Below are 16,869 nucleotides of genomic sequence, written 5' to 3' on the forward strand. Positions count from 1 at the left end.
AGGGCCTCAGTCCTGTCCTCGGGATGAGTGGGAGATACCCCTACTTGGGGAAGATGGAGGATTTGAGCAATGAAATCCTCCGAAATAAATAATGGGACACCCGCTACGGTTCCCTCTATCCCCCCATTGCCCCTATGCACTGTTCCATAGAACTCCCTAACTAGATCTGGGTATGTGGGGAGATCTAAGGAACAAAAGAACTCTAAACCTTGGGCCCTCAACCTCTCTCCTATGGTGAAGCCCTCCCGGGAGAGATAGTCGAAGTTGACGTATCTTCCGGTGGAGACCGCCTTCCCGGCGCACGGTCGCGAGGAAACCTCCCTCGGCGGGGAACGAACCGGAGGTTGTGGCCTCACGGGATCGTTCCGAGCTTTGGACCGTCGCTCGGCACCGGTCGCGGGTTGGGGCCTCTTCCGGCTTGAGACAACCGATTTACGAGGCATTCTTGACATAGGGAAGAGGAATGAAACCTAAAGGACGGAAGAAGATCGACGGGAAAAACCCTAAGGACGGTCGGAGACGATGTGGGACAGTGGCGACGGTGAATAGAAGTTTTGATTAAACGCTTGGATTAGGGTTAAAAACTCGGATCCCGACCGCGAGTCGACTCCAGTAAGTCGCGAGTCGACTCGACCTCGAGTCGACTCCCAAAAATGCGCGAGTCGACTCCCCTAATGCTGTCATCGACCTCGAGTCGACTCCCATCTATGGGCGAGTCGACTCCCCTTATGCTGCCATCGATCTCGAGTCGACTCCTGTCTATGTGCGAGTCGACTCCCCCGTATGAGCCGACTCTGAAACTTACTCGAGTCGACTCGAACTCTGGCACGCACCTAAAAATCATGCTATTTCGTACCAACTAAGGGACAATCACTAAGTTATTATCTGATTTGATGATTATAGATGAGAAACTCCATATTTAACACAAGCTAATCATCAAAATCAATGAACTAGAAGAGAATATCACTAGGATGGATCAATCACTCCTAATCCTCTCCTAAGCACACTAAATCTCTCTTCACTCAAGGGTTTTGTGAAGATATCAGCTAATTGATCATCAGTGCAAACAAATTGAAGTGTCACATCACCATTCAATACATGATCTCTTATGAAGTGATGTCTTATCTCAATATGTTTAGCTCTTGAATGCTGAATTGGATTTTTAGTTAGATTAATAGCACTTGTGTTATCACAATTAATAAGAATTTTATCTTGCTTAATTCCATAATCTTTCAATTGTTGTTTGATCCACATGATTTGAGCACAACAACTCCCTGCTGCAATATATTCAGCTTCAGCAGTAGATAGTGCAACCGAGTTTTGTTTCTTGCTAAACCATGAGATTAAATTTTCTTCTAGGAATTGACATGACCCGCTGGTGCTTTTTCTATCAAGTTTACAACCAGCAAAGTCTGAATCTGTGTATCCTATTAAGTTCAGGCTAGATTCTTTAAAATACCATAAACCTATATTCTTTGTTCCTATTAGGTATTTAAAGATTCTCTTGACTGCAATTAGATGAGATTTCTTAGGATTAGACTGATATCTAGCACACATGCATACACTAAACATGATATCAGGTCTACTTGCAGTGAGATACAATAAAGATCCTATCATACCTCTATACAACTTTTGATCTACAGATTTACCTGATTTATCTTGGTCTAATTTGCAAGATGAGCTCATGGGTGTGCTGATTGACTTGTTTCCCTCCATATCAAACTTCTTAAGCATCTCCTTGATGTATTTAGCTTGATTGATGAAGATCCCTTCTTCAGATTGTTTGATTTGAAGCCCGAGGAAATAGTTCAGCTCTCCCATCATGCTCATCTCAAACTCACTCTGCATCAAGTCAGCAAATTCTTCGCAGAGGCGATTGTTAGTAGCACCGAAAATAATATCATCAACATAAATCTGCACTAATAACATATCTTTGTTTTTCTTCTTTAGAAACAGTGTTGTATCTACATTTCCCCTAGAGAACTCATGTTCTAGTAAGAATTTGCTAAGCCTTTCATACCATGCTCTAGGTGCTTGTTTCAAACCATAAAGTGCTTTGTTCAGTTTATACACATGATTAGGGTATTGATGATTCTCAAAACCAGGAGGTTGTTCTACATACACTTCCTCATTAATATACCCATTTAAAAATACACTTTTTACATCCATTTGAAATAATTTGAAATCCTTAGAGCATGCAAATGCTAATAATAATCTAATTGCCTCGAGTCTAGCTACAGGTGCAAAAGTTTCATCAAAATCTATACCTTCTTCTTGATTATACCCCTTTGCTACTAGTCTAGCCTTATTCCTTATTACAATTCCATTTTCATCAAGTTTGTTTTTATATATCCATTTGGTACCTATAATTGAATATTCAGAAGGTCATTCAACTAGATTCCATACCTTGTTTCTACTAAATTGGTTTAATTCTTCTTGCATTGCATTTATCTAATTTACATCTTTTTCAGCTTCTTCTATGTGTTTGGGCTCAAAATGTGAGACAAAAGCTAGATGATTATTTAAGTTCCTAAGAGAAGCTCTAGTCCTAACAGGTTGAGATGGATCATCTAAAATTAATTCCTTAGGATGCCCGTGAGTATACTTCCAAGCCTTAGTCAGCCCATGATCCACCATAGCCTCTTGGCTTGATGATGCATTTCCAATTAATTTTTGTTCATCATCTTGTAATGTCATCTCATCAATCTTTTCTTCAAGAATTTCAGCATCATCATCAAGATTAACTCTCTTGCTAGAAGAGATATCACTAGAATCATCAAAAACAACATGTATGGATTCTTCTATAACTAGGATTCTTTTATTAAAGACTCTATAGGCTTTACTAGTTGTAGAGTACCCCAAGAATATACCCTAATCAGATTTAGAGTCAAATTTTTCTAGATTATCTTTTCCATTATTATGAACAAAACACCTACATCCAAAGACATGAAAATAGTTCACTTTTGGTTTTCTGTTTTTCCAAAGTTCATAAGGTGTTTTCTTTATAATGGGTCTCAATAAAACTCTATTTAATATATGACATGAGGTATTGATGGCTTCTCCCCAAAAGTACTTAGGGAGGTTACTTTCACATAACATGGTTCTAGCCATTTCCTCTAGAGTTCTATTTTTTCTTTCCACAACTCCATTTTGTTGTGGTGTCTTAGGTGCAGAAAAATTATGAGTTATCCCCTTTTTACTACAAAACTCATCAAATAAATAATTTTCAAATTCGGTTCCATGGTCACTTCTAATAGCTATGACTGAAGTATCTCTAGCATTTGTTACTTCTTTATGAAATTTCTTGAAAATTAAAAATGCTTGATCCTTATGAGCTAAGAACATGACCCAAGTGTATCTAGAATAATCATCTACAATAACTAGACCATATTTATTTCCACCTAGACTTGTGGTTCTAGTTGGTCCGAATAGATCCATGTGTAGTAGTTCTAGAGGTCTAGAGGTAGAGACACAATTTATAGATTTAAAGGAGTTTCTTGATTGTTTGCCAAATTGACATGCTTCACATATTTTATTCTTTTCAAACTTTAGTTTTGGCAAACCTATCACGGAATCTCTTTTAACTAGTTTTGATATTGTGTCCATGCTTGCATGACCTAACTTACGGTGCCATAACCAACTAGCATCATTATCCTTAGTTTCATTAACAACTAAACATGGGTTATGTTTGGCAAGATCCTCAAAGTCTACAACATACACATTCCCACGTCTTATTCCTTTAAAAACTAAACTATTGTCATTTGAGTTGGTTATGATGCATAGTGATGGTTTGAACAAAACATCAAAACCTCTATCACACAATTGACTAATGCTAAGTAAATTATGCTTTAGACCATCAACATGTCGAACATTATCAATAAAGGTTGAAGGGGTAATTTGTACTTTACCTATACCAATGATGTGACCTTGGTTATTGTCTCCAAAAGTCACAGCACCTCCCTTCTTAGCTTCAAGGGTGAAGAATTGATCCTTGTCACCCGTCATGTGTCTTGAGCAGCCACTATCTAAGTACCAACAATTTTTGTCGACCTTGGCTGCAAGACACTCCTACACAAGCAAATCATACAATTTTAGGTACCCAAGTTTTCTTGGATCCTTCATGGTTAGTAATGTTGGTTCCTTTTGGAACCCAAACCCTTTTAATTTTTCTTTTAGTTTTTTCTTTTCTATAATCACACACATTTGCTTTATGTCCTAATGTTCCACAGCAAAAATATGTTACTTTCTTAGTTTTACTTTTCCCAGCTTTAACAAAGAAATTACTAAGGAGTTTTTGCTTATTTTTAGGTTTATACCCTAAACCAGCTCTATTGAATACAGCTCGTTGACTATTAAGTATCATCTCTAATTTTTCTGAGCTATAAGTAAATTTTTCTACAAAAGGTTTGTACTTTTCAAGTTCTAGTGTCAATTTTTGTTTTTCTGTTTTTAGATTATTTAGGTCTTTTGTGAGACTCTCTTTTATGATATGATTATTGTTTTTAAGTTCTAATATTTCTTTGTTCAGCCTATCGTTATCTTTAGTTAAGGTATTAGTCTTTTGAATTAAGATTTGATTGCTTGTCTTGAGTTCTGAATTTTCTTTGATAATAATATCTTTTTCTTTAACTAATGTATCATACTTACGGAGGTGAGTTTGGTTAGTTAGTTTTAATTCTTTGTTTTTAAGGTTTATTGTCTTGTACTCGTCCATTAATTCATTGAAGGCATCATATAATTCATCGAAAGTAAAATCTAAATGTGTTGCGGATGTTACCTCATTGTCGTTAGCCATAAAACACAGATTGGCCTTTTCTTCTTGTTCTTCATCCGATGATGATGATGATGTGTCGGAGTCCGATAGGGTGGAGACGAGGACTTTCTTCTTCTTGTACTTGCTCCCCTTTTTCAGCAAAGGACACTCAGCTCTGAAGTGCCCGGGCTTCTTACACTCATAACATCCAATCCCCTCATTTTTCCTTTCCTTACCTTTATCCTTGTGATAGGAACTTGAGGGGCCTCTCCTTTGATGTGAGGACTTCTTCCGGTTGATGAATCTTCTGAATTTTCTTACAAAGAGAGCCTCATCATCATCTCCCTCATTATCTTCCTCTTCACTGCTACTGCTGCAAGATAAGTCTTTGTTAGTTGAAACAGATTTTAATGCTATTACCTTTTTCTTGTGAGAGGACTCTTCTTCGCTGTGCTGTTTCATTGTGAGCTCGTGCGTCATTAGGGATCCAAGAAGCTCCTCAAGTGGAAGCTTGTTCAAGTCCTTGGCTTCTTGGATTGCCGTCACCTTGGCTTCCCATGACCTTGGTAGACAGCGAAGAATCTTCCTGACAAGCTCACTGTTAGTATAATTTTTGCCAAGGCTTTTTAGGCCATTGACAATGTCAGTAAATCTAGTGAACATGCAAGTGATTGTTTCATTAGAATCCATCTTAAACAATTCATACTTATGAACTAATATATTTATTTTGGATTCTTTGACTTGATTCGTTCCCTCATGGGTCACTTCAAGTCTATCCCAAATCTCTTTTGCAGAATTGCAAGTAGAGTCTCTATTGAATTCATTTCTATCTAATGCACAGTAAAGCACATTCATTGCTTTGGCATTGAGTTGTGCCTTCCTAAAGTCATTGTCATCCCAATCCCTTTCAAGTTTGGGTACAGTGACACCCTCTACATAAATGGATGGGATGTATGGTCCATTTAGTATAATGGTCCACATCTCATAGTCTTGGGCTTGGATAAATATTCTCATCCTAGCCTTCCAATATGAGTAGTCGGATCCATTAAAGAATGGGGGTCTTTGGGTGGACTGGCCCTCAATGTGGGAAGATCCAAATGGGGTTGTCATTTTGATCTTTTACTCTTTGGGTAAAAGAGTTCCGGCTCTGATACCACTTGTTGCCCAGATAGACAACCCAAGAGGGGGGGGTGAATTGGGTTTTAAAATAATTATTACAATTATTTGATTTGTCAAATACTAATTAACACTTTTTGCAAGTTGATTAATTAGATGCTATGTGCTGTGAATGAAATGAAAGTAAGAGAGAGACACAAGCAATCACAAACACAATGATTTTATAGTGGTTCGGAGCTAACCCTTGCTCCTACGTCCACTCCCCAAGCCTCACTTGGGAATTCACTATAACCCCTCGGATTACAGCCGGTTGTTTTACAAGCTCACAACCCAACTTGTTGTTTTACGAGGTCACAACGAACTCGGTCGGTTTTCCCAGGCTCACCGACTAGAACCACCCGATTGTTTTTCCGGGATCACAATCGAACCCTCACACGTTGGTTTCAACCTATGCTCACCAACAAACCTTTACACCCTTGATTCAATCCCCTGATTGAATCAAGTAAGGAACAAATGGAAAGAAGGAACAAAGAGAAAAATGCAGCTTCTAAATAAGCAGATATACAGCGATATAATTAAGAAAAAAGTTAAGAGCCCTCAAACAAGTTTATGATGATGTAGAGGAGGGCTTCTCGAACTTTGGGTCTCCTCTTGAATGTCTTGAAGACTAGAAGGCAGGAGGAGACTTCTTTAATGCTGGGAAGAGTTGGTTGAATGGAGTTAATGGCCCTCTTCCTTCTTTTCCGTTGAAAATCAGTTTGCAGATGAAGGATTCTTGTTTTCTTTGAGTGGAATGTTACTACCCTGCTTTGCTACAGTCCTCTGTGGCTATTTAAGCCATTCCCCACGGAAACTAGCCGTTAGACACACTTTACTAGCCGTTCTGCACATTCTGCACATCCTGACAATGTGTCCGTTGGGATCGGAGTCGACTCGCGCGATCTGGAGTCGACTCGGCTGTAGCAGGAGTCGACTCATGCTTTTCTGGAGTCGGCTCGGCAACTGTTCCGGATTTGAATTAAAGTGGTCTTCTCGACTGGGAGTCGACTCGACTTAACCCGGAGTCGACTCGCTAAAATCTGGAGCTGACCTGACACTTTTGGAGTCGGCTCATCCCAAGGAATCCATAGAGCTATACTTCAACTTTGCTCACTCGAGTCGACTCGGAAATTCTGGGAGTCGACTCGGCGCTCAGAGCCCGAACTCCCGATCTTCTGTCTTTTTGCTCGTGCAGTCTTGGAGTCGACTCGAACTGTTCCGGAGTCGACTCGGCTCTCAGTATCCGAAAAATAGTCTTCTGTCCTTTTGGAGTAGCGCTGCCTTGGAGTCGACTCGAGCTGTCTTGGAGTCGACTCGCGTCTCAGAGACAAAAAATACTGTCTTCTGTCTTTTTGGGGTCGCGCTGTCTCGGAGTCGACTCGGGCTTTGCGGGAGTCGACTCGGCTCTCAGTGTCCGAAAGTTGCTCTCTGACTTTTGCCTTGTATTACACTAAGAGTCGACTCTTGCTTTCTTTGGAGTCGACCTGCCACCCATCGGAGTCGACTCGCGTTCCTCAGGAGTCGACTCGGCTCTCAGGGTCCGAAAATTGCTCTCTGACTTTTTGTCTGTAACTCCCTGGAGTCGACTCATACTACTCCGGAGTCGACTCGGTAAGCATCGGAGTCGACTCGCGCACTTCAGGAGTCGACTCGCTGACAGGTTTTGAGTTGGGTCTTTCTGTTTGTCTGTCAGTTCTCAGTCGGAGTCGACTCGTAATGTTCCAGAGTCGACTCGAGCCTGTGCCAGTGCTTCTGATACGCTTGGAGTCGACTCGTAATATTTCGGAGTCGACTCGAGTCTCAGACTTTGGTTCAAATTGACTTCTTAACTTATCCAAAATGTCTTGAACCAAATCTAGAGACACTTAACCATAAATTCACAAGATTTTCACTGAAACACTAGATTGAATTCATTAGTAAACATAAGATATACTCAAATGCTTTGAGCTCATCAAAATCAAATAGGGTTATAATCAATCACTCCACAGGGCGTGACAGATTTATTGGTATCAGAGCATAGGTTAAAGATCACTAGGGACATTATAATAGAATCATAATAAATATAATAATAATTAATAATAATTAAAAAAATAAATAAATTAAAAAAAAACTTAGGAATATAGGGACACATGTGAAGAAATGAGAGTGGGGTAGAAAATCTTATGGGTGGGTGGATCTAACACTAATGATGTGTTATTCGAAAAAAAAAAAAAACTTAGGAATATAGGGACACATGTGAAGAAATGATAGTCGGGTAGAAAATCTTACAGTGGATGGATCTAACCCTGATGTTGTGTTACTTGTGTATGTATCAGCATGCCGCCCCGCCGTGCACGTGTGGCACCTCGCCGCTTGATCGAGACTATCGGGAGTGATCCAGCCACTTCTCATCTGACTGAGAGAGTCCAGGAGGACGAGACTGATCAGACAGTACTGGATGGACCAGATCATGGCTAGGAGAGCAGGATGGGAGGACCGACCCAGGTGATGGAGCTGATCAGAGAGGTTGTTGGGTTAGTTCGGCAGCAGAGGGGACCACAGCAGCTATTTCCCTCTGCTAGTTCTTCAGATCAGGGGAGGAGTATAGCGGAGTTCAGGAAGTTAGCTCCTCCGGCCTTCAAGGGAACTACCGATCCCCAAGAGGCCGAATGTTGGATAGATGAGATGGAGAAGGCCTTCAGGGGCATGGGTTGTACTGAGGAGGAAAAGATCAGATTTGCCACATATATGCTTCAGGACCGGGCTCATCATTGGTGGGAGTCTGTGGAGAGGACCATGATGCAGGATGCAGGATCAGTGACCTGGCCGGGATTCCGCATGGCCTTCTACTCCAAGTATTTTCCTTCCAGTCGTATCAGGGAGCTGGAGAGGGAGTTTCTGAGCCTCTCTCAGGGGAGTATGACTGTGGAGGACTATGAGGCCGAGTTTGATCGGTTGTCCCGTTTTGCACCATCTCTTGTCCAAGATCCCAAATCTAGGATGAGTAGATTTGAGGAAGGACTGAGGCCTCGCCTGCGTCAGGGTTTAGCTGCTGTTCACTCGACTGATTATGATGACCTAGTTGACAGAGCTAAAAATATGGAGATCATCTGGAAGGAGACACAGGATGCTCAGAAAGGGAAGTCGAAGAGGACCAGGGACTTTGATTCTGACGGTGAGCGGCATCTGCGCCGACCTATGCAGTTCCGTCCAGGAGCAGGGCAGCGAGTTCCATATGGAAGGACTGCACCGGATCGCAGGGGGATATCAGGAGTGTGCTTCAGGTGTGGCCAGATTGGACATAGAGCTGTTGAGTGTCTTCAGACACGGCCTGGTATTGGAGCATGTTTCAGGTGTGGTTAGCAGGGCCACCGGATAGCAGAGTGCCCTCAGACTCAGACTGTTTCTGGAGTTTGTTTCGGGTGTGGTCAGCCGGGTCACAGGATTTCCAGTTGTCCTCGTACTAGACCTGCGCAGAGGCCACCGAGTTCTGTAGCTCCTCAACGACAGACTTCCTTCACTCCAGTACAGGCTACCCAGTCAGCTGTCCCCAGGCCACAAAGGAGAGGAGGATCTCGTACCCAGGGACGAGTTTATGCGCTGACTCAGCAGGATGCTCAGGCATCCAACACTGTAGTGACAGGTACACTGTTGGTATCTTCCACTTATGCTTATGTGTTATTTGATTCTGGTGCTACGCATTCTTTTATCTCATCTTCATATGTGCATAAGTGCGATTTACACTACTCTTCCTTAGAGAGGAAATTATGCATTAGTACTCCAGCTGGGGGTACGATGACAGTTAGTCAGATCTGCATTTCCTGCCCAGTACTAGTTGAGGGTAGAGATTGTTATGAATCTGCATGATTTTGATGTAATCTTGGGTATGGATTGGTTGGCTGCATACCACGCTACCATAGACTGTTTTCTGAAGAGGGTGACCTTCCGGATCCCGGATATTGATGAGTTCAGTTTTATGGGTGATGACTGGGGTGTCTCTTCTCAGGTAGTATCTGCTATGCAGGGCATAAGATCTCTTAGAAAGGAGTTTCCCATCTTCATGGCCGCAATTGCAGATTCTGAACAATCTGAACAGAGAATTGAAGATATACCAGTAGTCAGTGAGTACCCTGATGTCTTTCCTGATGATCTGCCTGGCTTACCTCCTGATAGAGATGTCGAGTTTGCTATTGATATAATCCCTAGTACTGCACCTTTGTCTAAAGCTCCTTATAGAATGGCCCCTGCTGAACTAAAGGAGCTGAAGGACCAATTACAGGAGTTATTGGATCTGGGTTTCATTCGACCTAGTGTCTCTCCATGGGGTGCCCCAGTATTATTTGTAAGGAAGAAAGATGGTAGTATGAGATTGTGTATTGATTACCGAAAAATTAATAAAGTGACTATTAAGAATAGGTACCCTCTACCCCGGATCGATGATTTATTTGACCAGCTTCAGGGTGCTCAAGTATTTTCCAAGATTGATCTTCGATCTGGATATCATCAGCTGAGGATAAAGGAGTCTGACATAGCCAAGACTGCCTTCCGTACCAGATATGGACACTATGAGTTTCTTGTGATGCCTTTTGGTTTGACTAATGCACCAGGAGCATTTATGGACCTGATGAACAGAGTGTTTAAGCCTTTTCTGGATAAATTTGTGATAGTATTTATTGATGATATTCTGATATATTCAAGGAGTCAGGCAGAGCATGAGCATCACTTGAAGATTGTTTTGGAGACTCTGAAGTAGAATCAGTTGTATGGTAAATTAAAGAAATGTGAATTTTGGTTGGATAGGGTGATTTTTTTGGGGCATGTTATCTCTAAGGAAGGAATTATGGTTGACCCAAAGAAGATTGAAGCTGTGGTTGATTGGAGCAGACCGAGTAATGTGTCTGAGATTCGCAGCTTCCTTGGACTAGCCGGTTATTACAGAAGGTTTGTGGAGGGCTTCTCTAGTATTGCCGGACCCCTGACTCGACTCACTCGCAAAGGAGTGAAGTTTGAATGGTTGGATCAGTGTGAGAAAAGCTTCAAGAAATTGAAACACCGTCTAGTATCAGCACCTATTCTGACCCTACCAGTTACCGGTACTGATTTTACCATTTACAGTGATGCTTCCAAGAAGGGTTTGGATTGTGTGTTAATGCAAAATGGGAAGGTTATTGCTTATGCCTCCCGACAGCTTAAGCCCTATGAAGAGAATTATCCCACTCATGATCTTGAGCTTGCAGCTGTGGTTTTTGCCTTAAAGATCTGGAGACATTATCTGTATGGAGAGACATGCCAGGTATTCACTGATCATAAAAGTTTGAAATATCTTTTCACTCAGAAGGAGCTGAACATGAGACAGAGAAGGTGGCTGGAATTACTGAAGGATTATGATTTATCTATACATTATCACCCTGGGAAGGCAAATGTGGTAGCAGATGCTCTAAGTAGAAAATCTTCAGGAAATGTTGCAGCCTTGATTACTACTCAGAAAAATATCCTGGAGGATCTGAGGAGGGCAGAAATAGAGGTATATCTGCAGGATGCTACCCTGAAGTTGGCAAACTTGCGGGTCCAGCCTACACTCATTGACAGAATTAAGGCAGCGCAAGTGGATGACTCTCAGCTCCAGAAGATCAAGAAAGATGTTGAGTCTGGATTTCAGTCTGATTTTCATATACATGAGGATGGCTCGTTGAGGTTCATTGGCAGAGTTTGTGTTCCAGATGATCCCAGTCTGAAGAAGAAAATTATGGAGGAGGCTCACAGTACGGGATATACAGTGCATCCTGGTAGTACAAAAATGTATAGGGATCTGAAAGTTGTGTTCTGGTGGAACAATATGAAGAGAGAGATTGCCCAATTTGTATCTCAATGCTTAACTTGTCAGCAAGTTAAGATTGAGCATCAGAGACCAGCTGGTATGCTTCAGCCCCTGCCGATCCCAGAGTGGAAGTGGGAGCATATTACTATGGATTTTGTGTCAGGGTTACCTCGTACCCTCAGAGGTAATGATTCAGTCTGGGTGATTGTAGACAGATTGACCAAATCAGCACATTTCCTAGCATTTAAGACTGGGATGACACTAGAGAGATTTGCAGAGTTGTACATTGAGCAGATCGTACGGCTGCATGGAGTTCCAGTATCTATAGTGTCTGACAGAGACTCCTGATTTGTGGCTCATTTCTGGGGCAGTTTGCACAAAGCTTTGGAAACCACTCTTAGCTTCAGTACAGCTTTTCATCCACAGACAGATGGGCAGTCCGAGAGGACCATTCAGATTCTAGAGGATATGCTGAGAGCCTGTTCTATTGATATGAAGGGTTCTTGGGATCATCATTTGTCGTTGGTAGAGTTTGCTTATAACAATAGTTACCAGGCAAGTATTCAGATGGCTCCTTATGAGGCGTTGTATGGTAGGAAGTGTAAATCACCTATCTGTTGGGATGATGTGGGGGAGAGAAAAATTCTGGGTCCAGAGATTATTCAGCAGACAATGGAGAAGGTTCAGCTGATCAGAGAACGACTTCGGGCAGCTCAAAGCAGATAGAAGAGTTATGCTGATATCAGGAGGCGGGATCTGGAATTCCGAATTGGAGATCATGTTTTTCTCAGAGTGTCCCCTTCTAAAGGGGTAATGCGATTTGGAGTTCGGGGTAAGCTCAGCCCGAGATATGTGGGACCATTCGAGATTCTCGAGAGAATTGGAGCTGTTGCTTATAAGCTGGTACTTCCACCTGCCTTATCGGGGGTCCATTCTGTTTTCCATGTCTCTATGTTGAGGAGGTACATTGCTGATCCCAGTCATGTGATTGAAGTGGCACCTTTGCAGCTCCGCGCAGATCTTTCTTATGTTGAGCAGCCTATCCGTATAGTGGATAGGAAGGACCAAGTTTTGAGGAGGCGTACGATTCCTTATGTAAAGGTACAGTGGAGCAATCACAGTGAGAGAGAAGCTACTTGGGAGCTGGAGGAGGAGATGAGAGAGAAGTTTCCTACCTTGTTCTCGGATTGAGGTATGTTTTAATTTCGAGGATGAAATTTTTTTTTAGTTGGTTAGAGTGTGAAGACTTGAATTGGGCCCGTTCTAGGGCCCAACGAACTGAAGTCGGCAAGAGGTGCCGACTTCAGCTGGGTCATCGTGGGGGTGACCACGATGACCACGCCGGCCGAACGGCCAGCGAAATCACCGCATCACCCCCCTCTTCCCTCTTCCCCTCTTTCTCTCTCTCTCTCCCTCTTTCTCTTCTCTGAGAGCCCATCCCTCTAAAAAAATCATCTTTTCCTCCTCTTTCCCCTTCCTTGAGAGCCGCTGCCGCTGCCGTCGCCGGAGCCCCATCACCGCCGGAGCCACCATCGCCGCCGGGGAACCACTCGTCGAAAAGACCGGAGGTGAGCAAGACAACATAGATCAATTTTTTTTTTGATTTAAGGGGAGAGAAACGATGGGGAATCAGTGGGTTTTACTTCCCCTGTTTCGGGAAGTTCCTTTTTGTGAGATTCGGCCGGCCGACGGCGGCCGGCTGGGGTCAATCCGGCCGAAACGGGTTCGGCCGGAGATGGGCGAACGGGGGGTCGGGCTTCCCAGCCCCGGTCCCTCTCTTTCCTCCCTTTCTTCCTCCCCTTCTTCTCTTCATCTCCTTCCGCCGCCTGTGACAGCAGAGTGGCCGGCGGCGGCTGGCCGAGCGCCACCGCCGAGGGCCACGGTCGGCCGCCGAGGGCCGACCGGAACCACCAGCCACCCCCCCCCCCTTCTTCCTTTCCCTCTTCTTCTTCTTCTTCTTCTTCTTCTTCTTCTTCTCCTCTTCCTTCTTCTTCTCTTTCTTCTTCTTCTTCTTCTTTCTCCTTCCTGGGTTTGTCCTTGCTTTGATTTCCGTGCCTCAAGTGGGGATCAGACCATGAACCGGTTTAGATTATGAACCGGTTCCACCTAATCATTGTATTGGGGTTGATCTGGATTTGAGTGAATGGGTTTGGGTTATGGTTTGGATCTGAGTCAGAAATTTGGGTTAGTCTGACTTGAGTGTAATCTGGTTCGTCAAGATTTGATCTAATCTAGTCTGATCAGACCTGGTTTGGGTTGTGCCCGAAATCTGATCTGGACCTGTGATCCGGTTTGGTTCAATTGGGCCTAATCTGTTTTGGGCCACAATTGACTTGGGTTTAAAGGATTCTGATTTTAGGGTCTATGTTTGATCTTAGGGGCCCATTCTTGGATCTTTGAACTTAGGAGTTTAAGGGGTTGGAATTAGTTTAAATTATGTTTCTAAATTAATTAAATAATTAATATTTATGTTTAACCAGGGGTTCGTGATATCTGTGGCAGGGATTTTTAAGCGAGCCCAGGTAGGTGACCGTTGCTTTAAAGTAGAATTTTAACATGTATCTTGCATATGTTGATTTATTGATTTATTATTGGCAATATGTGTTAGAATTAGAATTAAATATTTAATTTCATAAATTGTTATGTGCTTTACTGTTGGGAGTATGATTATGACTTTGATATAGAAAGTTGATTTATTGATTTTTAAAATCCGCGTGACTATAGTCTAGGCCCTGCCAATGGGATGATACGTTGGCCCTGTCGACTTGTACTGAGGAACTAGTTCCGACACCGCGACCACCGGTGATAGAATAGTGGCGGCACAGGGGTGCATTTTGCTCTTCGGAGCAGCTCAGTGGAGCGTGAGTTTGGCACCGGGGGGTGCGGCACAGTGGTGCGTTGGCTCAGTGGAGCGGCTCTTCGGAGAGTTGTATTGGCACTTCGGTGTAACCATGCCACTGGGTGATGTGGCCGTAGTCATGCGGTTGAGTTATTTTGAGTCTTGGATTGGGTTTACGGGTTATCGTGTGGATTTTTGGATTTATGAGTTTTAGCTGCTTTTCATATGTATCATGACATGTTATATGATAACTTTATTGCATGATGTTGCCTACTGAGCTGTTAGCTCACTCCTACTATTTACATTTTTGCAGGTGATGACATATGATTATGGGGATTATGGGATAGAGTGACCATGATGTATTTAGCTAGTGGATATTTATTTTTCTTGGACATTTGCATATGTAGACATTTGAATTGAAAGTTGGAATTTATCTTCGTTTAGTTATTGATGTTGAATCTGATTTATCTGCCTTGCGTGCCTGCGGGGTCCGCCCTGCAGGTGCGCGGCGTCTGCTCGCGCCCCGGGCCCCGGGTTCGGGGCGTGACACACGGGCCAATCGTGGTGTTTATGATTAGATTTGAATAGATATGAACCCTTAGCCTGACGAGGACGTCAGGACTTGAACGGGGGGAGTATGTGAAGACCCGTGCGGGCGTGTGTTTAGTCCCACATCGGTTATTCGCTGGGTAGATCTTGGGTACTTATACAGGATCAAGGAACCCAAATAATAACTTCCGGCTAGCCATTTTGGGTGAGGTCCTAGGTTGTTACAAATGGTATCAGAGCGGACCCGGCCCATAACCTATGTGGACTAGGGGACACTGCAGCACGGATCTATTTGGGCTGACCACGGGCTAATCGTGGTGTTTGTGATTAGATTTGAATAGATATGAACCCTTAGCCTGACGAGGACGTCAGGGCTTGAATGGGGGGAGTATGTGAGGACCCGTGCGGGCGTGTGTTTAGTCCCACATCGGTTATTCGCTGGGTAGATCTTGGGTACTTATACAGGATCAAGGAACCCAAATAATAACTTCCGGCTAGCCATTTTGGGTGAGGTCCTGGGTTGTTACAAATGGTATCAGAGCGGACCCGGCCCATAACCTATGTGGACTAGGGGACACTGCAGCACGGATCTATTGGGGCTGACCACGGGCCAATCGTGGTGTTTGTGATTAGATTTGAATAGATATTAACCCTTAGCCTGACGAGGACGTCAGGGCTTTAACGGGGGGAGTATGTGAGGACCCATGCGGGCGTGTGTTTAGTCCCACATCGGTTATTCGCTGGGTAGATCTTGGGTACTTATACAGGATCAAGGAACCCAAATAATAACTTCCGGCTAGCCATTTTGGGTGAGGTCCTAGGTTGTTACAGAGATCGGCGGCGGCGACTGCCAGAGTTTGAGACGGTGCCGGGATCGCAGACGAAGGGACCGCTGGAGACCTGGAGTATAGGATGGGGAAGCGCCTCTCATATTCTGCGGATGTCCCCATACTTACTGTACTGATCAATTTCTGCATAGATATGTTATGGGCGCGATGGGAATCTAGGACCACAATGTCCGCATATTTATTACCTATGCGGCTTTCGTTTGCATAGGAATTTTACGCGCAGAACGAGCGCACACGTCACGTTTGTGCATATTTTTTGCCTGTGCGGAAGCGCATCCACAAAAATTATGCGGGTGACCGATTCCATTTTGTGTCCGCGTAGACGTCTCTATGCGGTTTCTCTACCGCATAAGAATGTTATGCTTGTCCTTCCCATGTGCATCACGTACGCATATGTTTTCTGTGCTTAAAACGGCATAATATTTTTATGTACGAGATCATTGCAGCTGCCTGTGTCCGCGTATCTTTCTCTATGCGGTCCCAATTACCGCATAAGAAATTTTATGCACTGAAGATCAAGACTTTATATCTGCATAAAACGTATATCCATAGGTAGACCCGTATAATATATCTATGCGTGCGAACCAATCCTGGTTCACGGCGTCCGCGTGTCTTTCTCTATGCGGCATTTCTTCTGCATAAGAATTGTATGCGCGGATAGTTCGCACTAAGTCAAATCCGCATAATAGTGCTATGCGCACAATCCATTCCTGGCGCCACTTGCCTCATCCTGTTTCTATACGGGTATTTTGTTCCGCATAATAATAATTTTATATAAAGAAATCGTGGACTATGTGTCTGCATGAAGCCGTCCTATGTGGATTTTTATATATAAAAAAAATAAATCGGGGATGAAAGAGGATGCTGCGACCACGAAGGTGGTAGCACGGTTGGAACGGGCTAAGTTTTCACCGAAATGCGCGGGCGT

General features: G+C 43.4%; 1 protein-coding gene across 1 annotated transcript; it reads left to right on the top strand.

The window, feature by feature from the left end:
- Positions 1–8,395: 8,395 nt before the first annotated feature.
- Positions 8,396–9,250, top strand: LOC120113332. The gene has a single exon (XM_039134480.1). The coding sequence runs from the start codon at positions 8,396–8,398 to the stop codon at positions 9,248–9,250; it is 855 nt and encodes a 284-aa protein (XP_038990408.1).
- Positions 9,251–16,869: the final 7,619 nt, after the last annotated feature.

The sequence above is a fragment of the Phoenix dactylifera genome, chromosome 15 (genome assembly GCF_009389715.1).
Source record: "Phoenix dactylifera cultivar Barhee BC4 chromosome 15, palm_55x_up_171113_PBpolish2nd_filt_p, whole genome shotgun sequence".
In the NCBI taxonomy this organism is placed as follows: domain Eukaryota; kingdom Viridiplantae; phylum Streptophyta; class Magnoliopsida; order Arecales; family Arecaceae; genus Phoenix; species Phoenix dactylifera.

What these genes read in the sequence shown, in the direction of transcription:
- LOC120113332 (XM_039134480.1), top strand. Translation starts at nt 8,396, where the DNA reads ATGGAGCTGATCAGAGAGGTTGTTGGGTTAGTTCGGCAGCAGAGGGGA.